Here is a 25173-nt window from a genome sequence, read left to right on the forward strand (position 1 = left end):
GGAGGTCTAATATTCGTCCAAGGGTACTCCAACACACTGGGTTTTGTTGCGTTTTCTTGAATTTATGAAAGGAGAGGCTTTGTCCATTGAAGATTAACAAAAAGATTTAATAACGAAATGACGTGACAGAACAGGATTTTACGCTGCAGCGGACTGCAAGATGTATTCCCCTCGTGGTTCTACATTTTACAGTCCCAAACATTTCTCAGTTTCAACAATATATTCCCTTGAAGTTGTGGGCGGTTCCTTGGATTGATTGGGATGCAATTTTCCTGCCTAACTCAGCTGCAGCTTACATTGTGAATACATCAAAACATAAAAGTACATTGATATCAAAGATCAGCATTGTTTTAACTTTTTTGAACTCAACAGTTTGACATAAAACACTGACTACAGTATGGTTAAAGTGCTGTTATTAAAAAGTAAAAGTCAAGAGCTCATCATAAAGAACCTAGGAGATGGAAAAATGTAACAAGAGCTTGTGCGTCATTGTGGTGTTACAGAAGAGATACAAAGCTGTACTCTTATCCTTGAATTGCAATAAACCAGATACAACAGTGGCAATGTTTTTAATTGTCCACTCCTGCAGAGTATTCTGACAACAGAATAAACCTAGTCTGCGATAACATTTCACCATCATGTAGGAAAACAGTTAGGCTACATGTCATACGTAGGAAAAAGCATTGTTAAAGATCTTTTAGGGCCATGAGGTTTCAGAGGAACAGATGCATGTGGGTCTGTTTATACACAAGCATAAATTACTGGCAGGTCATAAATGTCACATTGTGTTGGATATTAGTTTAGAGCAGAGAATTTATGACAGACCTCGACACATCATCTCCTGGCTGCTACACACACACACACACACATACACACACACTCACACACAACACACACACACACACACACACACACACACACACACACAATTAAAGTCCAGTTTATTAATCACAATAATTTTTTTTCGATATTTAACTTGGCAAACCAAATGAATGTTGAAGGCAGTATCTGTGTTAAGATGAGTTATGATTGAGTTAGTTTTTATCTTCCTCCTAAGGTTAAATGACTAGAATATAAATAAATGAGACTGAATTTCTGATTTCTTTGTTCATCCAACTCTACAATTAATTTACTGTAGTATCACATCACATGACTTCAGTATGTGTCGAACAAGTGCGTCCTATAGCTCACACAAACCTCCTAATTATATCCCGAAGGGTTGCAGTGGTGGAAAGTAACTAAGTGCATTTACTCAAGTTCTGTACTATTTTAAGGGTACTTTTACTTTACTTGAGAATTTTCATTTTCTGCTACTTTATACCTTCCAATCCATTTATTTGATAACTTTAGTTACTAGTTAGTTTGCATGTTCAGATTAATAATACAAAATATAATCAACAAATAAATTAGGATGTAATATAATAGATTGAGATAAAAACTGTATTGATCCCCAGGGGAAGTTCACATGCTACCCGGCAGATGAAGTATATAAAGTAATTGAAATTAGCTCCATCTGTACCAGCTTCATAACACCACATTAACACACATTAATGCATCAATAATTATAATCCAATAATTATAATATGCATTATTCTGAAGCGGGTCATTCTGCTTAATGAGTTTTGCTTGTGGCACTTTAAGTATATGTCGATGCTAATGCATTTGTACTTTTACTTACGTAAAAATTTGAGCACATGACGTTAACTTGAAACAGAGTATTTCTACACTGTGGTATTGATTATTTACAATCTGAGTTCTTTATTATCTTCATCAACGTGTCTTTTTGTCTATCTGGTCAAAGGCCTTCACACATGCAGCATGATAAGCTTACTGCCCTAATAAAGAAAAGCCAGATTCCTGAGTAATATGTTTCCCGGAGCATGGAGGAGAGTGCTTAAATGAGCCTGTTAAGAAGGGGGTGAGTATATAAAGGCTAACTGGGACAAGCTGACGCTCAGACCGGTGGAACTCTGCTCATCTTAAAGCACACTTCCTAAAACAACTGTCCAAAGCTGACACACCCCGTGAGTATAACACATGGCTTCTCTGCGTCACTGTTTCTTTCTGTCTCTTGGGCTTTCCCCCACTCTCTGTTACTCCTGTCTTTCTCCGCTTTGACGTCCTGTCTTCATTCTCTTTTGTGTACAGAGCTGTCTTGCTGTTGTATGTAGTATGGCTGGTCCACTCTGGTCTCTTATCTCGCTTGTTAGTGGAGCAGTTTATTGTTTTTGACTTCCACACTTCTCGCCCCTCCTCCTGCCTCTCCCTTTCCCTATCTACTATTTATTTGTTAATGTTTCTCTTGCATAATAACATGGAATACCCCTTTACTCTGAACTTAGTTACTGTTTCTAGCACACACACACACACACACACACACACACACACACACACACACACACACACACACACACACACACACACACACACACACACACACACACACACATACTGCAACTCATGTACTGTATGTTTGACTGTCGCCTCTCCTTCCCACTGCTAAAAACATTCCCTAATTTCTGTAAGTGGCCTTGCCTCATGTGCCACTCACTCCTGTTGTTGTGGACTCACTGACTGTATACTGTATGTTTGCATGAGCCTATTGTTCTGCATGTATGCCTACAGTATATGTGTATATGCATGTGCGTGTGTGTATTTATCCAGGACGGAGCAGAATGAGCATGCGTGGAGCAGTGGCTGGTTGCTTGGTGTTGGCGTGCCTGGTGGCGCTGCTGGCTGAGAGGACTGAGGGACACATCACCTTCTTCAGTCCAAAGGAGATGATGCTGATGAAGGTAAGCAGCTCGTGTTGGATTGAACAGTGAGCCAAAGTAGAGCTGAGTGACAGTTTAATAGGGATGTCTGATGTCTTTTCAATGCAGTCATACTAGTGCTTAACTCATTATAGCTTTGTCTTACATTATATTGTCCTGTGGCTTTACCTATTGAGCACCAGTTTAATTACTTAACTTCATTTTTGCACAATAAACTGTTTGCAACACAGATCTGAAACAATTAGACACATATTTTGATAATCAAATAATCGCATCATTTTTCAGGGTAAAAACGTCAAACCTTTATTTGTTTAAGCTGCTCAGTTATGAGGCTTTGCTCCTTTTCTTTGTCTTTTGTGAACATCTTGCGGTGTTGGCGTGTTGGTTGACCAATTTGATGAACGCCTTGGGTTTTACAAAATTGGAATAGGCGTTTTTCTGTTGTTTTTTTTAATTTTATGACCAAACAATTAATCAATTAATCAATCAACATAAGTAATGAAAATAATCATTAGTGGCAGCCCTAGTACCAAAAGCATATCAACATTGACACATTATTTAAATTTCAGTAGTATTTTGTCCATTTTATCCAACAGGAAAGATGGAATGGAGTTTTTTTCAGTTTGGTGTTTAGTTTTGCAAAGGTTGCAAGTCCATTCCGTATTACAGTAGTTTTCATTTTTGTGCAAATAATGCGTTTTGTTTGCCTGTGCTGCAGGAGAGAGAAGGTAGAAAGGACATGGAGCCTCGATCGAACGGTCAGTTTGAAGAGGATGCAGTCCAACAGCTTTCTCGGGTGGAACGTGGTGAAAATCCTGTGAGCGCGCACACACACACACACACACACACACACACACACACACACACACACACACACACACACACACACACACACACACACACACACACACACACACACAACCTTCACCCCCAACATCATTGCTGTTTTCCCAAAAATAATTGTGTCATTGAATGGAAGCTATTAACAATTCTTCTGTGTGTCCAGGATGAAACAGTGGAGATTGGCGTCCGACTTTCACCCAAACAGCTAGATCATGTGGCTCTGGTGCTCAAAGAGATCATCCATGAGATAGTGGAGGAACATCAGAAAGGTACATGTGTTTGAGTGGTGGTAGATGTAGTGACACATTTGCTTAAAAAAAGAAGCTTATTTGCAGACTAACAACATGGTCTTGTATCTTCTTTTATTATCCAAAGAGGATTAGAAGACAAACACTTATTTGTACAAGTAATTGAGCGTCAGCGTCAGTTCTGGCAGGCCAGGTAGTCAAGACGCTGCTAATGCTATTGGCCATCAACACGGTCTCATCAGCTGATCTGGATTAGCGCATCAGCTGGTCAACACCCCTCGCTGCTCAATGGCTACACTCAAACAGGACGCCCTATTTAAAGCAGATTCAGTTTGCTCCTACCTGCTTGCTGCTCGCTTCTCTGCCGCCCACCACCTCCCCAGCTCCTCCTTGTCGTGTATAACGTGTCATTTGCTTCTATGTCATCGTTGCTGCTCTGTTCATGTGGGGGAATAGTTCAGCTCACACAGTCCTAAACTGTGTGAGCGTTCCCTAATGCTGCTGCTGTCCTCTGACTCTCTGCTATTTCATGGTGCTCATGAAAGGTCAGAGGACTCCCTGAACAGAGCCATACCGCCAACATTTTATTCAGAATTTATTAGCTGAAATGCAATTATTCAATAAAAATTTCCTAAATCATTTTTTTTGTCATGTGTGTTCTTGACTTTATGGACCTGACAGAACTGTACTAAAAACCTCTTTGACCATGCTGTTCTCTCACTATCTGTGTCTCTGCAGCCAAGTAGCGAAGCCGAGGACACCATGTGATGAACGCTGTACAAATTCTTCAAAAAGCACCGAATGCCAAATGTTTTATTGTGTTTTAATTAATCAGTAAATAAAGAGAAGTGATTGTGCCACTTATTCTGTTGTCATTGTGATATATTTGGCCACATGGTGTCAGCATGTCTCAGGAAACTTTCATTTCACTCATTCACATACCCGACTTTCGTGAAAACATTAATATACATATATAGTTTACATATTTATTTTCATGAATGAGAATTACTCAGACTATATGATAGCTGATATGAAAAGTAAGTGATTAAACATATTTGGCCTGTTATTCACACATGTGCAAGTGACAAAGCTTTGCCATTTACAAATATATAACATGATTCATTTGTGCTTCTCTTAAAAACATGTCAGTTCATATCCCTTCAAATTAATTATAAAAAATGAATTCAGTAACTTCACTTGATGATTTTTAAAGACACATTATGTCAGAATTGTTCACTCAAAAATTGCGGTAAGAGGGTGGAATTTGACCACTTTTCTGTTATCAAGCCCCTTTGCCTGATAGCTTTGTTTCAGAGCTTTGATGTCAGCCTCATACAGATCTCAAAGTCCTTGACCGCGAGGGCAGCGTCTCGAGCTAAAGGGGCGGGGAGAACCAGGGAGCAGTCGCTGTCGCAATACTTCCCAGTTATCCCCTCCATTTCCTCTGATACTGCGCAGAAGGTTGGGCTGAATGCACCCTCATCTGGAGACTGAGAGGAAGACAAGAATGGTGAGGAGGAAATGTGAGGGTACAGTCAACGGAAATGACACATATATAGCTCTGCAAGTGCAAATATACAACCGGGAAGTTTGTGCAATCTCTGCTCTGATGTGTGTTTAGTATAACCAGATGGTTAACATAGTTTGCTGCTACTGATACACATCACAGATGAACATCAGAAGGATAAGGGCTAGGTCAAGAGTGAACTCTGAGAATGGTTAAAAACAGACACAAACAATGGCAATAGATCCCAGATGTGAAAGTGATGTGAAAGCTGTGTGTATGTGTGCAGCCATGATTACATGTGACACACTGCATGATGCTATTATCAGTGCATGCCAGGGAATACAAGTATCTTTCAACCAGACACTTTTTCAAACAAACCCAGTTAACCAAACTCATTTGGAAGAGAAAGCAAAGTTGAACTGTTAAATTGTAACGCTAAAATGTTGTCTTGTAAACATTCATCACCGTTAACAGACCTTAGTTCAACTTTGCCCTTACCGTGCTTACCGTAGTGTGCACACACAGTTTTCACAGTTCACATTTTTTCTGTGCAATCAGGGATTATAAGCAATATTTCTTCACTCTTTCAGTTTCACCTCTAAATGAAAGCGCTTAGCTAATATGGCTAAACTGTTGACTCATTTAACCCTGTATGATCTCAGGTCTCAGTGAGTTTCTTTTGCGCAGTCTGACTTTGTAGTGATGTTAGTTTGTTCCCAGATCTCAGCAACTACTGTACTTTGGTGAATGCATCTCTCAGTACTTTCCGACCTCCTACCCCAATCTGTGGCCCTCACACTCAAGCCACTGATTGGCTGCTAGTAAAAATGGCTCCCAAGTATATAGTTCAAGTCATTTCTAAACAGAGAGACACTGTAGCAAACATGCTAACGCGGTGTGCATGCTACAAAAGGTTCGGAAGGTCCTGTCTTTCTTTATCAACTTTGCAAAACAAGTGCAAAAGTGTAAGGAATGGTTCAAACATGTTGTCTGCTCCAACGTAGGCAGCTATTGTCAGCTTACCATGCCAATTAGCTACCTAGAGTAACTTGTTATATATATAGTATATAGTTATATAGTATCCAACGCCAAGAGTAAGCATATCATTAGCTAGCTACATTATTATGTGGGGTTAAAAGTTATGTTAAAGAAAGCCTCTTTCAGGATTGATGCATCCATAGCATGGGAGCTAGTGTAACATCAACCATGCTACTAATCGCTATCAGAGTTTAGGGTAATGTAAGCGACGTCCTGCTCTTTAGTGGATTTGGGGAAGTTTACCAGAGATAACTTTGCCAAACTCATAAACTCAATAACAAAATAGAATATTTGCTTCATCCTTTAGCTTGTCAAAATATTTGTCTCCTTAAACTGATTCAAATTAAAATATGAATTAAAAAGGTAGGCCTATGGAGTTCCTACACTGTTCATCGTATGTGGATGAAAACACACTGAATTAAAGCTGAAAGCCAGCACTTCATTGTGATTGTTTAATTCTAAATTCAATGTGCTGGAGTACAGAGCCAAAACCAATAAAACAACAAAAATCACTGGCATTCCTAGTACTGACAGTGTTTGCTACATTTGGTTAACTGGAAGTCTGGGACAAAGCCTGTTCTGAAGAAGAATCCTTAGATTAATGATTGCTTGCACTGTTCTTAATTTAGTTTGTATTATCAGATGTCTTCTATTAATAGGCTGTGACAAAGCACTGGTCATACCTTTCCTGGAATTAGTCACCTGGTTTGAACATTGTGTGTTCTGGCTGCCAAGGCTAATTATTAAAACATTACTGCAGAAATCTAGACCCGATGTTTCAGCTGCAGTTGCTCATTAGCAAACATCCTGACTTATGATCAAGGTTTGGGACAAAGTTTTTGCTTTTTCATGTACCCTATATCTGTGACTGTGTATAATTTCAAGCTAAGGAATCCCAAATCCATTACTTGTAAGTAGGTCTGTTTTAACTGGAACACAACAGGAAGGTAAACAGGAAGGTCACATGCCTTTAATGAAGTGTATTTATTTAATACTAAATTGCTTAAGTTAAGGGAATAGCCGACTTGAGTCTTGTTGTAGGCCTACCTGAACCATATGCCTTTCTCACTGAGCAAGCTCAGCACACAGACTATCAGTGTGACGGGTGAAAAATTCACAATATTGCTTCTGCCAAACCAGCCTCTAACTTTACTCTGTAAACTAACACTGGGTGAGAGAGCATTTGTATAACAGGAGGAGGTTCATGAACAATAACCAATCAAATTCAACCTGGACAGGGGCAAGACATGACAGTGGAAAAATTATGTGGACAGTGACTCTGCGATTAAAATGCAACAATGTACTCACCTTGAAAAAGAATATTCCAATACAGTTGAAAAGAAAACGAAACATGAATGGGTAGTGTCTCATTACATCTGTCATAACAACACCAGGGTGGACAGAGTTTGCAGTGACACCTACAGGAACATAAACACAGAGGCACACACAGATACATTCACTGTACAGATAGTCAGTCTCAACAAGTCTATGATGCAGACTTTCCTCTGTAAAGGGGAAAATCAGTTTCAGCTGCTTTTATAAAAGCTACAATGTTTGACAGAAACAAATTGCCATTGCCTTACATTTGCATTGCCATACACTTTCTGTGTAGGACCGTACAGCATGTGAACTAATTCACGCCTTTGTATGCTGGATTATTGTAACGTTTTGTTGTCAGGCATGTTACATGCTAGTACTAAACAGTGGTGGAACAAATATTCAGATCCTTTACTTAAGTAAAAGTTATAATACCACATTATGTGTAGTAAGTATGAGTCCTGCATTAAGAAATTACTTAAGTAAAAGTCTGTAAGTATCATCAGGAAAATTTACTTCAAGTATTAAAAGTACTCAATGCATAAAAATTCTTTCATTTTAGAAACTGGAAACGATCAAAACAGTTCTGATAATCCACTTAGTGTTTAATCAGCTAATCAGGTCAGCTGTAGCAAACTGTTGGCCTGTATATTGTTAGGTAGTTTAATTTATGATAAACCATTGTATTTTTTAAAAGGGGTGATAGAATGCAAAACCGATTTTACCCTGTCATTGTTGAAAAATTACAGTTTGGAGGGTGAATAGGACATACATAGAACCTCAAAATCCCATTGACACCTCTTTCCTCTGCAAATATCACCTTTTTTAACTGCTGCTGAAAACGGGCGAATCTCAACAAAGCTGAAAGTTGACGTCAACATCCCAATTCCTCCTCATTTGGCTCTACCTTCTATCTTTGTAACGCCCCAAAATTTACATAGCCCACTAACTGATCTGAGGTCAGTTAGTCTTCTAAATCTAGGTCGTGCAGATCTGCTATTCCATTACAAAATTCACTTTTAAGACTTTTTTATGCGAGAAATCAACTATGTAAAGCTCAAATATGGGCCGTTTTATGAAAATTGATGTCTAATTGCAAATTTGGTAAGACAGTGTCAGACTTTACGAGCTCCACAATCTGCTGGGACAGGTGGCGGCTGCCGGCCGGGTTTGCTGACTTCCTCAACCAGTCAGCGCGCAGCTCATCTAAATATTCATAAGCATACCATATTTGGAAGAAAATCTGTCATTCCAAATAGAGCCATTACACAAGGATGCATAAGGGCCAAAAAGAATAGCACCTGTGCCATTTTCAGCCCAACCAATGTTAAATACCCTATTAGGAGACCTTAAGGAACAGTGTGAAATACCCTATATAATCACTCTATCACCCCTTTAAGCTAAATGTGTTTTGTGTGCAAAAACTATTTATTTGTAAAGTAACTAGTAACTAAAGCTGTCCGATTAATGTATTGGAGTAAAAAATAGAATATTTCTGTCTGAAATGTAGTGGAGTAGTAGAAGAAAGTGGTATGAAAAGAAAAGATGCAAGTACCTCAAATTTGTACTTAAGTACAGTACTTGAGTAAATGTACTTAGTTACATTCCACCACTGGTACTAAAAGTCTTCAATTGATTAAGAACACTACAGCAAGAATCCTAACTGAAACTAGAAAACCTGACATCATTTTTAGCTTCCCTTCATTGGCTACCTATCCATGCCTGTCCACTTTCCAGGTTTCCATGGTGGTGAGGAGGTTGTGAGGCCCAGGTCCTACAGTGCATACGGAAAGTATTCACAGCGCTTCACTTTTTCCACATTTCCTTATGTTACAGCCTTATTCCAAAATGGATTAAATTACTTTTTCGTAAACATTCTACACACAGTACCCCATAATGACAACATGAAAAAAGTTTTTTTTAAATGTTTACAAATTTATTAGAAATAAAGAACGAAAATATAATATCCATCCATCCATCTTCGCCTGCTTATGCGGTATCGGGTCGCGGGGGGAGCAGCTCCAGCAGGGGACCCCAAACTTCCCTTTCCCGAGCCACATTAACCAGCTCCGACTGGGGGATCCCGAGGCTATCCCAGGCCAGGTTGGAGATATAATCCCTCCACCTAGTCCTGGGTCTTCCCCGAGGCCTCCTCCCAGCTGGACGTGCCTGGAACACCTCCCTAGGGAGGCGCCCAGGGGGCATCCTTACCAGATGCCCGTACTTCACGTAGCGCTAACGGTGATGCTGACACACCTCCTCACTTTGCGGAGCCTCACATCAGACGCCGAAAACGAATCATTAAATACACAGGCATCCTACCTTTCCATGCAATCCGATATAATCCACGGAAGATATAATCCATAGCAAAGCACGTCATCTGCTGTATCCACAACAATCCATACGTGTTTGAGCCATATTTCCTTCTTGCAGGTGTTCATGTCAAATCTTACACAAATCCATAAAAGCACTAAGATAGTTATTGCTAACGTCCATACAAAGTATGCTAACCTAAATGTTATCTCAGAATTAAAAAGTAGTAATCCAAGTCGAGTTTGTTGACTGTGCATCTTGAGCAGTTTGGTGGCCCTTAACCCTTAACCAGGGGCGGTTCTAGGATCAGACCTTTAGGGGGGCTCAGCCCCTAATGAGAATATGACACAGATACAGTGCCTTGCAAAAGTGTTAAACATTATATATTTATTGTTAAACAATAAATATACCTTTGTATTCAATTATAATTAAATTATCTTTATTGAGAAAATATTTCTTGTATTTATTCATACTGTATACTGTACTGCAGCTGTCATACTGTTCAGTGCTTCCTCTATGTTGATTGGCAAGTGGCGGACCGCCACGGTTAGATTTCTCCCGCCACGGTATCAGAAATATATATACAAAAAGCCGTCTATCAGCAGTGATTGTAAAGAGCGCGTCGACGGAGAATAGCGCAGACACGCGCTTCACAACGCAACGAGTGGGCACGCGCGCCACTCGCTGTCCGGAGGACCCGGTTGAGATGGCATGTGTGCATTCTTGACAACTGTAAGTCGTATAACTTATATTGTCAGTTCATTTAAGCCTGTATTAGTCTATAGTTCTCGCACATTTTAGTTTCACCTTCACCTGCTAGCTAAATTGCACGTGGCTGTTGATTCAATACAACGCCCTTGATATCATATCATGGCATAGGCCTAGTAGGCTAAACTGTGATTATTTCATACATTCATGAAACATATTGGGGGAAATTCATTCAACATAATTCACAGCCAAATAACAATTAAAAGTATGCTATTTGAACATTTATAACCTAACCTAACCTGGCAGGCACTGCCTCCGATTTGCGGTTCTGCGGTGCGAGCGCGCAGCGCTCGGACCAGCGCCGCTGCCCTTTTTTTCCTCCATAAACTCCGCTCTCAGCTGTGTGCAATGATTCCAGCCAGTTGTAGCATGTATAAAGTTATATGAACACGTAGACAGCTACCGTCTACGTGTAGGCCTACTGCGCCTTTCACAGAGCGATCGCCCGGTGCTTTTCTTCTGATTCAGAACCATCCACGCCGTAGCCTACGTTACCGACTCTGGCTTTGCCTTCGGCCCATCGGTGATGCATTGCCCACACTTGTTACTTAAGACCGCTAGTTACGTTTCTCTGACAGAGGCTATGATTATTACTAAGCAACCAAGATGCATCTTCAACCACGCAAAAGATTAAAAACAAAACCGCGAAAATCCGAGCGGTCAATATGACAGTATGGCCAAAATAGGTCAAAGTGATTGTATTTTCTTTGCCTTTTGTGTAATGTACAGTATATAAAAACTATTTTAAATGAAAATACAGACTCTTTTAGGAAAAGTCAGGTACCAGCAGGATTGTATTTTTTTATTAAGCAAAGTTATTACACATAAATTTCAAAACGGTTCAAAATGACCGTCCTGGCCGTTCTAGTGTAACCCAGCCTTGGAGTTATTTTTCCAAAAGCCAAGAAAAATCAAATGCACACTGCAAGGCTGCCAACTTTGCCACTGAGGCAAATATGCAATTAGTTTCATTATGAATGGTTTCATACTATAGCCTACTTTGGGTTTTGGTTTCCCTATGAAGAAGTTCTTGTAAAATTAATTTTGTAGACCTACAGTTCCTCAAAATTACAGTTCAATCAAAACGAAATCAAAATATGCCTCATTGTGTGTGAATAGAGGTGAATAAATATATTTGTTTGTGTTGCAGCGAAGTGTCAGTTCTGTTTAATACGTAAAACATTTGCCAGCGGGCCGAAAGTGCGACAGATCTGCCCCCACTGCTAAAAAAATCCCCTAGAGGAAACACTGCTGTTCAACTGTGTTAGTGTTGCCACACTATCCTGATCATTATAGCAGTAAATAGGAACAACCAAATGTCTTCTATATAATTTAAAACAAATACCATGATGACTAGACCTTGGTTAGGTGTTCTTATAATGGATGTAAGTATGGTGAACAGCAAGCAAATATTGATTATATGTCAGTTACTGCCTTTTGCCTTTGCATGACTCCTTGTTTTTGGCACATGATACAAAGGCAGAGTACAGTAACTGCCAAACAAGGGTCAAAGGTCAATTTTGAACTCAAGATTTTTTTGCATACAAACATTTCTTCATTATAACAACTAGTTGTCACATTTTGGGAGTTCTACCTATAATACTTTTGTCTGGACAGAACAAAAACTTTAAAGTCATTTTTCTCAGTTTCACACTCTAGCGAGTTAAGGTCTTTTGCCTTTGCAGGGCAGCATACAGGTCTGATTGGTGGAGTGCTGCAGCAATGGTTGTCCTTCTGGAAGGTTCACCTCTCTCCACAGAGGAACACTGGAGCTCTGTCAGAGTGACCATCGGGTTATTGGTCACCTCCCTAACTAAAGCCCTTCTCCCCCGATCACTCAGTTTAGAGGGACGGCCAGCTCTAGGAGTCCTGGTGGTTCCAAACTTCTTCCATTTACGGATGACGGAGGCCACTGTGCTCATTGGGACCTTTAAAGCAGCAGAATTCTTTCTGTAGCCTTCCCCAGATCTGTGCATCGAGACAATCCTGTCTCGGAGATCTACAGACAATTCCTTCGACTTCATGCTTGTTTTGTGGTCTGACATGCACTGTTAACTGTGGGCCCTTATATAGACAGGTGTGGGCCTTTCCAAATCATGTCCAATCAACTGAATTGGCTGTGAATACTTATGTACAAGTGATTTCTTCATTTTTTTATTTTTAATAAATTTGCAAAAATCTCAAACAAACTTTTTTGAAGTTGTCATTATGGGGTATTATGTGTAGAATTTTGAGGGAAAAAATGAATTTAATCCATTTTGGAATAAGGCTATAACATAACAAAATGTTGAAAAAGTGAAGCGCTGTGAATACTTTCCGTATGCACTGAATCTGTTTGGCGAAACCTGGAAGCTGCTTGACATTATCCTGGATCCATTTTCTTCATAGGTTTACATTCTATGTATAGTTTTATCATTTGGATTGTTTATACTGTGATTTTATTATGTTGGTTGTTCTGTACACACATCTGTTGCACATCTGTCCGTCCTGGGAGAGGGATCCCTCCTCCGTTTCTCTTTCTGAGGTTTTTACCCATTAATTAAAAGCTTTTTTTTGGGAACTTTTTCTCAGCTGAAGCGAGGGTCGTAAAGGACAGAGGGCTAGATTTATCAAGCCGTTTGCGCCTGTTTCCAGGCGCTAATTGGTCGCAAAGACAGACGTAACCGATGCGGGCTATTTACAAACAGGGCGCACTTGGGTAAAATCGCCGATTGTCTGCCACATGAGCGAGAAGAGACAAGTTGCGCTTTCAATATGCGTTCGTCGGAGGGTCGTGGGGAAAGTGGGAGTTCCACCCAAAAGGTGGGAGGATAAGCACAAAGTGCACCTAATTATATATTCCGTGGTATTTACAAAGACTGTCAGTAAGAGCGCCTCTATTCTGCGGGGAAATTCTCCGCCTCTTTAAAGCAGGTCTAAAACCCAGCCCGCAATCGAAGTTTCCTCGTAGACCTTTATGCCGCTGGTGAAATGGCAACAGTAATTTGAGCAAGACGAAGACATAGGCGAGGCTGAAAATATTTTTAATACAAGAATCACACTTTGTCAGTGAACACAACATCATTTAGTGTTACAGATCAAGCAGCCATGCAATATTAGAGTTACTGGAAGAAATCAAAGATGACATTGAATCTCCCACTCAGCGTTCACATCCCATTCTCGCAGTTGTTAAATTCCTCGCAACATTACAAATATTGGCATCAGGATCATTTCAAACAGTCATAGCATCAGCAGTGGGAATATTGCAGTCTGCACTCAGCCATATCATAGCACAAGTACCGCTTTGTTACAGCGCAATTTACGGTATAGTGGGCGGAGAAAGACGCTGATTGCCTGATGGGTGTCAGGGTTGATAAATACTACGCAAAATGTGGAAGCATAGCGTGCGTTATTACCGAACTCGCATAAACAGACGCAGCGCAAACTGCGCTAGTGTTAGTAAATTAGGCCCAGAGTGTAGTACAGATTGAAAAGCCTCTTGAGGCAAATTTGCGATTTGTGATATTGGGCTATATAAATAAAATTTACTTGACGTTACTTTCTGCAGCACTTCTTCAACAGGAAAGACCTTGCATTCTAGGGGTGTGCAAAAAAAAAAATCGATTCACATTCGTATCGCTATTCAAGCTCTACCGATTCCAAATCGATTCATAGAATTCCAAAAATCAATTCATATTTAAAAGAAAATACATTTATTGTCCTGAAATGAGTTTAGTTCGCCATTCCAATACATGGCGCTGCGTCGAATTCACACTGACGCCTGGGCACTCTTGTTATAATCAAAAGAAGAACAAGTGCAGCAGAAGTAGTTTAGTCGGTGGCAATGGCAAAACCTCACAGAATGGCAAACCTCACAGAAAGAATTACTCAACCTGAACCTGCTCGATCCTCAATGAAGGCGAGAGTTTGGGCACATTTCGGCTTTTATAACCTCGAGGGGAAGACAGAACTTGATAGGAATCATGCTATATGCAGGCTTTGCAAAGCGAAAGTTAAGTATTTTGGAAACACCACAAACTTGAGAACTCACATGGTACGCCATCACCCAGAGATTAACATTAAAGACGTGGACGAACAACAACCTAAAGTACCTAACATGCCAGTCAACCAACGCACTCTTTCAATGCTCTAAACTCCCCCTGAACTCTGAACGAAAAAAGCTCTTTTTATTTAACTGTTTTATTTTATACTTGAATTAAATGTATTTGAAAGCTGGTCAGAGCTTGGCACTTTGCAGTTTTTAGTTGCAAAAGTTTTTATTTTTGTATGAACACATATAAAGTAATATCAAACTACATTTTATTTGTTGTGTTTGTTTTCTTTTAAACTGTACATGTATGTCTACATGCAATCACATGGGAAAAGTAAAAAAAATGTACATACTGTGAATCGTTTTTTTTTTTTTTTTTAAATCGAGAATCGTTTAGGAATAAAAAAAAACGATTTTCAATCGAATTGTGAGCCTAAAAATCGATATCAAATCGTGACATTTTCTGAATCGTGTACCCCTAATGCATTCACTATACTAATGGATGATAATCATAAAAATCTTGATTTTAGCCTACCTGTGCCTTCTAGCCTGCGTGCTAGCTCGTTGGTACAGATGATATTGTGCAGCTTTGTGTGGTTGTAGACATTATCCCTGTGGTAAGTCAGGTTCTCGCCATGAAAATGAGAGAAGTCCACTTGACCCTTCACATGGTTGACAGAGGAGAGGGTGACAATACGCGCTGGAGCTGAACGCTGCATCAGGTCTGGAGTGAATCCCAGACAAGCAGAGCGAGGAGCAGAGAAAGAAAATGAAAGACAAATAATAAGTATATTACAGGTAATCGGGATTTCATATCCACAATATACCTGCTGTATATATCAGAGTCTTACCCAGCAACAGGTTGGTGAGAAGAAATGGTCCCAGGTGGTTGGTGGCAAAAGAAACGTCAAAGCCATCTTTGGTTATCTGCCTGGGTAAACCTGATGGTAAAATTAAATAAAGTTATATCCAAATAAAATTGGATTTTACAAATTATATTATATACAAATGTACACATAAATATGCACAAACAAACACATTTGTACTTCTATACTTTGGAGTACTTCACATTGGCATAATGCATTATAAACATTACAACTATACGTCTCATATACAGTATACTGTTATATTGTTGTGCTACTATATATTATGTTATTCTATACCGATAGTTATGTATTGTAACTCCAGATTCTATGAGTATAGGCACAGCCCTCTAAAATCTGTTGCTATTGGGTTTATCCCTTGCGCATGCGCAGTCGTGAAGATTTCATTCGCGCCCTTGTGACCTCCCCCTTTGGCGGGGAGGAGGGGGGAGGAGGGCGGTACAGTGGAGCTGGAGCCGAGCCTTGGGGAGGCGCAGCAGCAGCCTGCGGAGCGCCGTCTCCTTGAGCTGACATCTTGGTGCGGTCATGGCGGAAACAGCAGAGCGATGTTGTTCTGCGCCGCGATCACCTAGGCAGCACACAGGTGCGTGTGGACAGTGAAACAAGCATGGGCAGCATGGTGGCCCAATGGTTAGCACTGTGGCCTCACAGCAAGAAGGTTCTGGGTTCGTATCCAGGTCGTTACGGGTTGTTTCTGTGTGGAGTTTGCATGTTCTCCCCATGTTTGCGTGGGTTTCCTCCGGGTGCTCCGGTTTTCCCCCACCATCAAAAACATGTACTAGGTTCTCCAGTCAGCCCTTGATGGCACTGGCTCAGATCTGGAGTTGGTCCCCGGGCCCACTGCTGCCAACTGCCCACTGCTCCCTTGAGGGATGTGTTAAATGCAGAGAATGAATTTCGCTACATGTATGCGTATGTGACAATAAAGTAGGGAGATAGCGGTGTGGGCTTCCATAGGCTCGGGCACAGAGATATCAGCTACCCGCGGCACAAAGTCACCCTTCTGGGTTACTGGACCACGCTGCCCTGACTGGGCTCGGCGGGACAAAAATGTGTTTGCCCACCTATGTAAATATAGAGGAGACGGTGAATAACCCTATTTCAACAAATGGTGGCGTATTCCTTTAAAGGTCCTATGACATGGTGCTCTTTGGATGCTTTTATATAGACCTTAGTGGTCCCCTAATACTGTATCTGAAGTCTCTTTCCCGAAATTCAGCTTTGGTGCAGAAATACAGCCACTAGAGCCAGTCCTACAATGAGTTTTCCTCAGAACGTGCCATTTCTGTGTCTGAAGCTATTGAGGAGGAGAGAGGGGGGGCAAGGTGGAGGGTGGGGGTGTGGCCTTGACCAACTGCCACTTTTCTCGTTTGAAAGCCATGATGTCTCTCTCTCATGGGTTGGCCAAATTCTCTGGGCGGGCAAAGCAGAGAAAGGGGGTAACCTTGCTTGTTATGACCTCATAACAAGCAGATTCCAAAACGGCTCATCTGAGCTTTCATTTTCTCAAAGGCAGAGCAGGATACCCAAGGCTCGGTTTACACCTATCGCCATTTCTAGCCACTGGGGGACCATAGACAGGCTGGGGGAACTCATATTAATGTTAAAAAACCTCATAAAGTGAAATTTTCATGCCATGGGACCTTTAAGGTAAAGGTAAACCTTTAAGATATTGCATGCACCTAAAGTTAGCACCTAGTTCAGCCTGTCTCTCTTAACGTATCATGTTATATGTTGATATACAACATTGAGTCCTGCGCTATATTCTATTAATACAGACAAACACTGAGTACCATTACCATAACTTAAACATATATATTAGTCTGGTGTGCACTGTTTACATCCGTCGACTTAGCTGCTGTTAATCATACTAATGTAACTTTATCAGCAGCATTCACTTTCACATATAATTTGTCTCCAAATACTCAATCTAATGTATTTTTTTATTCTCTATTCTTATTTATTTGTGTTACTTTTTATACTTATGTGTATTTATTTCTGTTATTTTTTGTTGTACTGATGCAACAACCAAAGATAGAGTACTCTCCATGCTGAACAGTTGTATAATGTCTTCTGGTGTCAAGCCTGAGAAACTAACTTTGCTGGGCTTAAGTTTGATGATGCATAACAGGCTAGCCATTTTGAGCTGTATGGGTTGAATTACTGGTCCAAAAAAACAGCAGTGGGTGTCAGTATGCCTAACTCTTTTGGTCACAAACTGTTCTTTGCTTCCAGATGTGTTCCACATGGGGACTGGTTGTTCTTTTTGTTGGAATGTTTTTCATTCTATCATTATACTTTCATGTAAGGATTCAGCTCATGTGAAGCCAAACTAGCATGAATGAACATGTGTTTGTGCCTTGTGGTATTGACTTGTTATGCTGTGTAGTTTCTGGGTTTTGACAATTCAGTTAACTCTCTTTGATAATTGTCGTCCACGAAATACAAAACTGCCCAGTGAAGCTCCAAAACTAATAATTCCATTTATGCTGTGTGTGCATGTATCACCTGATATTCCAGCATTGTTGACAAGGATGTGGAGAGCTTTCTCCTCTTCAAGAATCCTCTTAGTAAATTCCCTGACAGAGTCCAGAGAAGACAGATCCACCAGACGCAAGTGGATGTCACGGTTTCCTGTTTTCTCCCTGATTTCTTTAAGTGCTGCTGTCCCCCGGGCCTCGCTTCGACAGGCCAGGATAACACGGGCCCCACGGCGTGCAAAGTCCAAGGCAATTGACTTCCCAATTCCTAGAAGAGAGCAACTATTTCTTTGCAATAATTGATTACAAAATATGTCCATATAGCAGATAGCAATCAACAGGTGACCTAGGCTCCATTAACAACTACCCATGTTTAGACATGTTATAATTGTGGTGCAAAAGTCTGTGGTTCTTGGAGAACATAAGTTCAGATGTTAAAGGAGATAGAGTTGGTTACTACTACGATTATGAAGAAAAAAAAGGAAACTCAGACTTTATGTTTTCCTGCTGATAAAGCACTTATAAACTACAGTTCAAGATGGCTTTTGTAGCATGGTCTTGAATATTATGTATCATCTTTTCTTGATTTTTGTCTGGGTGGGTGGTGATGACGAGGGGGGGGGGGGTTGTTCATGTTGCGAATTGTATGTTTTGTATGTTGTTAAAAAAATAAAAATTGTTAATCACAAAAAAAGAAAAGCAGTCCTAAATGATTTGTCCCAAACGTATCTTTACCTTGTCATGTGATCTACTACTTCAGTACAAACAAATACTACTGTGATCACATGAACACTTAATATCTACAGTATCTCACAAAAGATACTTTATATCTTTTAATGGGACAACACTGAAGAAATTACACTTTGCTACAATGTCAAGTATTAAGTGTACAGCTTGTATAAGAGTGTAAATGTGCTGTCCCCTCAAAATAACTCAACACACAGCCATTAATGTCTAAACCGCTGGCAACAAAAGTGAGTACACCCCTATGTTAAATTCCCATAGAGGCAGGCAGATTTTTATTTTTAAAGGCCAGTTATTTCATGGATCCAGGATACTATGCATCCTGATAAAGTTCCCTTGGCCTTTGGAATTACAATAGCCCCACATCATCACATACCCTTCACCATACACTCTAAAAACTCCTGGGTCAAAAATAACCCATTATGGTTTGTTTTTTTACCCAACTCCTGGGTTAAAAATGGACCAACTAATTTCTGGGTTATTTCAACCCAGAAAATTGGGTTACTCTTTTTGGTGGTGTGGTGGCCATTTCAGTAGATTTACTCAATAACATTGTTGTGGAAACACAATAAGCATGGAAACTAAATGTACACTTCCTGCATTACTTCAAATACTAAGTTACTCCTCTAGTGTGCGGTGGTTTACGGGATGAGTAGTTCCTCTGAAATGACAATATACAATGTATCAACAGTCCTGACCCTCCTCTGAGAGAGGGAGCGTTCTTCTTCTACGGGGTAGAGAGGGAAGGAGGTGTTTCTACTTCCTCTTCTTCTGAATTTCTGGCAGACGATGTGTATGTTATAGGGGCAAGTGTTTAATATATTAACTTATTTCTTCTATTTCTTAATTAATATATCCATGTTTAGAGGGTGTGTCACTTTATTTCTCCTACAAATACTGGTGATACTGTTTTATCATAATGTACACAACACACAAGTGTGATTGTTCATATTGTAAACTATGTTGACATGATAATATAATAACTCCATAAAATACATCCCTCCAACAAAAAATACATTATATATATATATATATATATATATATATATATATATATATATATATATATATATATATATATATAGAGAGAGAGAGAGAGAACCCTATAACCCAGAACATGGTTTACTCTTTGAAAAATAACCCAGCAACCCAAACAATCCAGGAATTGGGTCAAAATATTAGCCCTATAACCATTGACATATATATAATGGACCAATAGACCCCATTGCTCTGGACGGAGACCAGTGAAGGATATTAGAAGCACTTTTCCGGTGATGGCCAGCTTTATTGAGCAGCCTCCAACCGAGAGAGACAACGTAAATGTGACGTGAGCAACGTGTCTGAAAGTTGTAAGTCTTCTGGTAGCTGTGCCAAGAGAAATCTCAATCATTCCCAATCTTACAGAGACGGAGAGCGTAGGTATATGTAAGGAGATAACATAGGCACAGGCTAATTATTGCTAACTAACAAGCTAATGTAAGTCGAAACTGCCTGCGAGCTTCTCCTGTACTATACGGTAATTCCTCTACTGTGCGACAGTAAGTCACTTGGTTATGACCCAATCGTTAGCCTATTTTTACAAAAACGTCTGCTACGGAGCCATAACGTGAGGTACAAGGTAATGGAGCCTTTTATACGTTGTCGTGTTTCTTTAGAACTAAACAATGGACAAATAGTCTTTAAACGCTTCAGATGTAAAGTTATTCGCAGTCAAGTGACGTAAAAAAAAGTGGCGGTCAGTGGAATGCTAACAGGAGGTGATACCTTTGTAGCAACAAAATGGCGCCATCGGAGGTTCGAGTTCTGAAGTGAAGCTTACCCCCTTGCCTATAACCCAGAAAATGGTTACTCTCTGAAAAAATAACCCATCATTTTAACCCAACACAAATAACCCAGAAACTGGGTGAAATAACCCAGGAGTTTTTAGAGTGTACCTAGAGATTGGCATGGTTTTATTTCAGTTAACTAATAGCTGGTTTGATTTGCATTGAGAGAATATTTTATGGAAAGTACCCCATGCCAATCTCTAGGTATGGTGAAGGGTATGTGATGATGTGGGGCTATTTTAATTTAACATAGGGGTGTACTCACTTTTGTTGCCAGCGGTTTAGACATGGCTGTGTGTTGAGTTATTTTGAGGGGACAGCACATTTACACTGTTATACAAGCTGTACACTTAATACTTTACATTGTAGCAAAGTGTAATTCTTCAGTGTTGTCCCATTAAAATATATAATGAAATATCTACAAAAATGTGAGGGGTGTACTCACTTTTGTGAGATACTGCATATTCACAACCCCCACTGACTATCCCTGTGACAATTTCACCACAATTAAGCAGATTGATGATACACGGTCCATATCCTAGATTTTGATCTCCCCTCCACTACATTTCAGAGGGAAATATAATGCTTTTTACTCCACTAGGATACATTAAATCTGACAGCTTTAGTTACTTTATAAATTAAGATTTTTGCACACAAAACAAATGTTTTATTAGAAATGAAATTACCCAACAACACATAGGCCTACACGTACAGCTGAAATGATTAGCCGAATAAACAGTAGATTGACAGATTGTGATAGTTTCTAAAATGTGAGGATTTTTCAGCATTGAGTACTTTACTTTTAATACTTTAAGAAACTACATTTTACTGATGATATTTACATACTTTTACTTAAGTTAAGCATTTCAATACAGGAGTTTTACTTGTAAGAGTATTTTTACAGTGTGGTTTTAGTAGTTTACGTAAAGGATCTGAATACTTCTTCCACCACTGCCTGCAATCTAATGGTACAATCCACACAGTATAAAACCTCATATATATCATATAATCATATAATTTAGTACAAATATGTACACAAATATGCTGTATACTTATAATAAAAAGGATTTAGTTTAAATAAAAATGAATAGCACAGATTTAGTGAAAGCACAAGTGCTTGGGAGAGAGAACACCTCTAACTTGTTATTTGAGGGGGCACAAAATGCTGAGTAATGGTAAGGTAATAATAAAGTAATGAGGTATTAGTAAAAGTGACAAGGCAAGCAATTAGAAACTAATCTGCCATTCTGCAGGTGAGTAGGATACTAAAGTAGAGTTATTCAGAAACGTGATAGCCTACTAGCCTATAGCAGCAAGAAGATGCCACAACAATTACATTTTTAAGCCTTGTTCCACTAGCAAAACTTGTTTTACATTCTTTTCTGTCATGCTCATTAACATGTTTAATCAACAAACAGACCATGATATCTTGCTCTGAAGCAGCTTAACCCTTGTGTTAAAATGTAACCGATGCACGGATGTTTTTGTCACTTTTTCCCAACGTCTTTTTCTGCACCTTTTCACGTTTTTATGTGTGTAAAAAAATTCAAATGCTATGGAATTGAATAAAACTTATGAAGAGCGTTGTATGGAACCATCCACGTTGAAACAAAACCCAAATTTCTGATATAGAAACTTTTTCAAAATGGGTCAAATTTGACCCGAGGACAACAGCAGGGTTAATTCATGAATACCATGTTTAATCTAGCTCGACAGCCACTTAAACAATAACAGTAAAATCTACACACAAATCGTGACCTAGTTATGTACTGCAAGTTCTGTTTAAAAGCACTACAGAGTGTGTTAATAGTTAACATGTTACAGTCGTGGTCTCAGAAAAGTCTGATTATCTTTCCTGCCATTTCCTGTAAATTCCAAAGTATACGTTCTTTAAGGAAACACTTGTATCAGGACTTTAGAAGTGGAAAAATAGTGCCTGTGTGATAATTCTGTATATTAGAATGAACCAACCTGTATTGGCTCCTGTCACTATAGCAGTCTTCCCTTTCAGCCGAACGGTGCAGGCATTTGGATCCCAGCGTCCTCGGCGCTGCATGCGCACAACGAGCGCCAGCAGCGCCGTGGAAATTGCCCAGACCGGGTTCCAAAGTATATCCAGCCAACCCATTGCGCAGCCTGAGTTGAGCGTCTGTCAGCAAGAAATAAAAAAGAAACCCGGGAGGAGCTGGCCAGTAGGCTATATGCCTGCGTCTAAATTCTACGCAAAGTAGGTGTGCCTAAATAAAAACCTTAACAGTAAACCAGCGGGGGATTTATCAAAGGAGGGGCACAATCCCTTTGGCTCAGAGGGTCTGTGCTTTTGTTGAAATGGATACCCCGTCATGAAAAACACCCGGTTTTAATGATTCTTCACAATGCCTTACTGTAGGCTACCTGAGCAGAAAAACACAGCTCACTGTGATTCACAGGTCAGATCTGTTTTGTCAGCAGATATCGTCACATATAGTGATCGCCTACATGAGATAGTAGTGGTATCTCGAGGGATTTATTTGGTTATAAGTCATTTTCCTAGGTATGTCTCGGTCTGCAGTAAGATCTTCCTCATGCAGATCGAAATGTTAATTTGAAAAGAAATAAAACTATTTAATTGGCGCCTAGGACTGTTCGTTATTTATTTTATGGGCCACCGGAGGAGTTTTGGGATCTTTTGTCTAAATAGGCTTGACCCTCACCTCGCCCGTAGCCTACTAATTTTTCTATGACCCTCCAAAATGACCTTGAAAAAAAGGAACGACCCTCCAGCAATCTATTGACAGGCCTAGCCTAGGCAAGGCAAGGCAGCTTTATTTATATAGCACATTTCAGCAACAAGGCAATTCAAAGTGCTTTACATAAAACATTAAAGAGCAGTTAGAACACAATTAAAAACAATTTAAAAACAATCAAAGTCAAGAATAATAAACAAATTAAAACAAGAATAAAATTGATAGTGCAATATAAGAATAAAAGTTACAGTGCAGTATAAGAAATTAAAGTTAATAAAATAGATTATTTAACGAAAAGCAACATCAAAAAGATAGGTCTTTAGCTTAGATTTAAAAGAACTGAGAGTTGCAGCGGACCTGCAGGTTTCTGGGAGTTTGTTCCAGATATGTGGAGCATAAAAACTGAACGCCGCTTCCCCCTGTTTAGTTCTGACTCTGGAGACAACAAGTAGACCTGTCCCAGACGACCTGAGAGGTCTGGGTGGGTCATAGTGTAGTAGCAGATAAGAAATGTATTTTGGCCATTAGCCTATGTGCTAGTTTGCGATAGGCAGAGATGCATAGACGCCCTTTGATTGTTTTCAGCTGTGAAATGCAGGCATTAACCTCTGCTTTCTCATCTTACACATCACACTCCTCTATTATGGTGTGGTGGCCATTTCAGTAGATTTACTCACTAACATTGTTGTGGAAACACAATAAGCAAACTAAATGCCCACTTCCTGCATTAGGCCTACTTCAAATACTAAGTTACTCCTCTAGTAAACTAGTATTCACATGAAATAAAACAATAAACATTGAGACCATTCAGCAAAGGACACTGGGAAATAAATTCAACACTGGTTGATATGGACTCGTCACTATAGGCTTCCTCAGTCATGTATGTTTTAGCACATAGGTAGGCTAAAGCTGCCGAAGTTGAACATTATATTCAAAACATGGCTATAGCCTATGTTTATTTTTAAAGCAGATTTAAAATTACAGTTTAATAATTTAACAATTCGCCCTTATGAAATCCACTCGCAGCACGGCTGTCTTGGAACACAATAGACAGACGGTGGAGGAATGCCCCGACACTTAAATTCAACTAAAATGTAGCAGTGAACAATCAGTGTTCGACCTAGTGTGAGATGCCTCTCCAAACGCAGAAACCAAGCGCAATCACACCATAACATTTTAAGAAATGTTGTCCGCAAGGCCAGATGAAAACTCAAAAACGAAGAAATAGCAGAATCCATGTCATTTCTTGCTTTACAACATATATAGCGTTGTCAGTATTAACAAGATAACCAAATAATCACTTAGATAGATGTGTTTTGAAAAGCAAACTATATCATTGCTTAGAGTGTGTTGAAAACCCCAAAAAATAACATATATTTTGCTCATATATTAATCTGTCTTTTGCTTACATACTGATCTGTTTTTCATTTTTTGACAGAAAGATTTTTCTTTGAGAAACAGTAAAGTGTAGGAAAGCACCTAGACAGATAAGAGCACAGGCAGGAGCTGCGGCCTTGACCGGTGCATGCAGCTGTGTGTGTGTGCGTCTTGAAGGCACATGTGTGGCCATACACAGCACACGAGCTGTAGAGTTCATGAAGTTCATTACTGTAACGTAATTTGTGAAGTGTTTCCTACATTACCTTACAAGGATATGGAAGTAAATATAGTACGT

The 25173-nt window shown here is 39.7% G+C and overlaps 2 protein-coding genes across 2 annotated transcripts; one reads left to right on the plus strand and one right to left on the minus strand.

Annotated features, from left to right (window-relative positions):
- Window positions 1–1869: 1869 nt before the first annotated feature.
- Window positions 1870–4729, plus strand: mlnl (motilin-like). The gene is made up of 5 exons (XM_039798049.1): window positions 1870–2024; window positions 2665–2795; window positions 3493–3591; window positions 3781–3886; window positions 4604–4729. Exons 2-5 carry the CDS (start codon window positions 2676–2678, stop codon window positions 4609–4611), a joined length of 333 nt encoding a protein of 110 aa, XP_039653983.1. The 5' UTR covers window positions 1870–2024; window positions 2665–2675; the 3' UTR covers window positions 4612–4729.
- Window positions 3963–23000, minus strand: zgc:64106 (uncharacterized protein LOC393348 homolog). Its single transcript, XM_039798048.1, has 6 exons — window positions 22744–23000; window positions 18231–18470; window positions 15690–15779; window positions 15374–15562; window positions 7719–7828; window positions 3963–5355 (listed from the first exon to the last, which is right to left on the minus strand). Exons 1-6 carry the CDS (start codon window positions 22898–22900, stop codon window positions 5176–5178), a joined length of 966 nt encoding a protein of 321 aa, XP_039653982.1. The 5' UTR covers window positions 22901–23000; the 3' UTR covers window positions 3963–5175.
- Between the last annotated feature and the right edge of the window lie 2173 nt (window positions 23001–25173).

This window comes from Perca fluviatilis, chromosome 4, assembly GCF_010015445.1.
Source record: "Perca fluviatilis chromosome 4, GENO_Pfluv_1.0, whole genome shotgun sequence".
NCBI classification, from domain to species: Eukaryota; Metazoa; Chordata; class Actinopteri; order Perciformes; family Percidae; genus Perca; species Perca fluviatilis.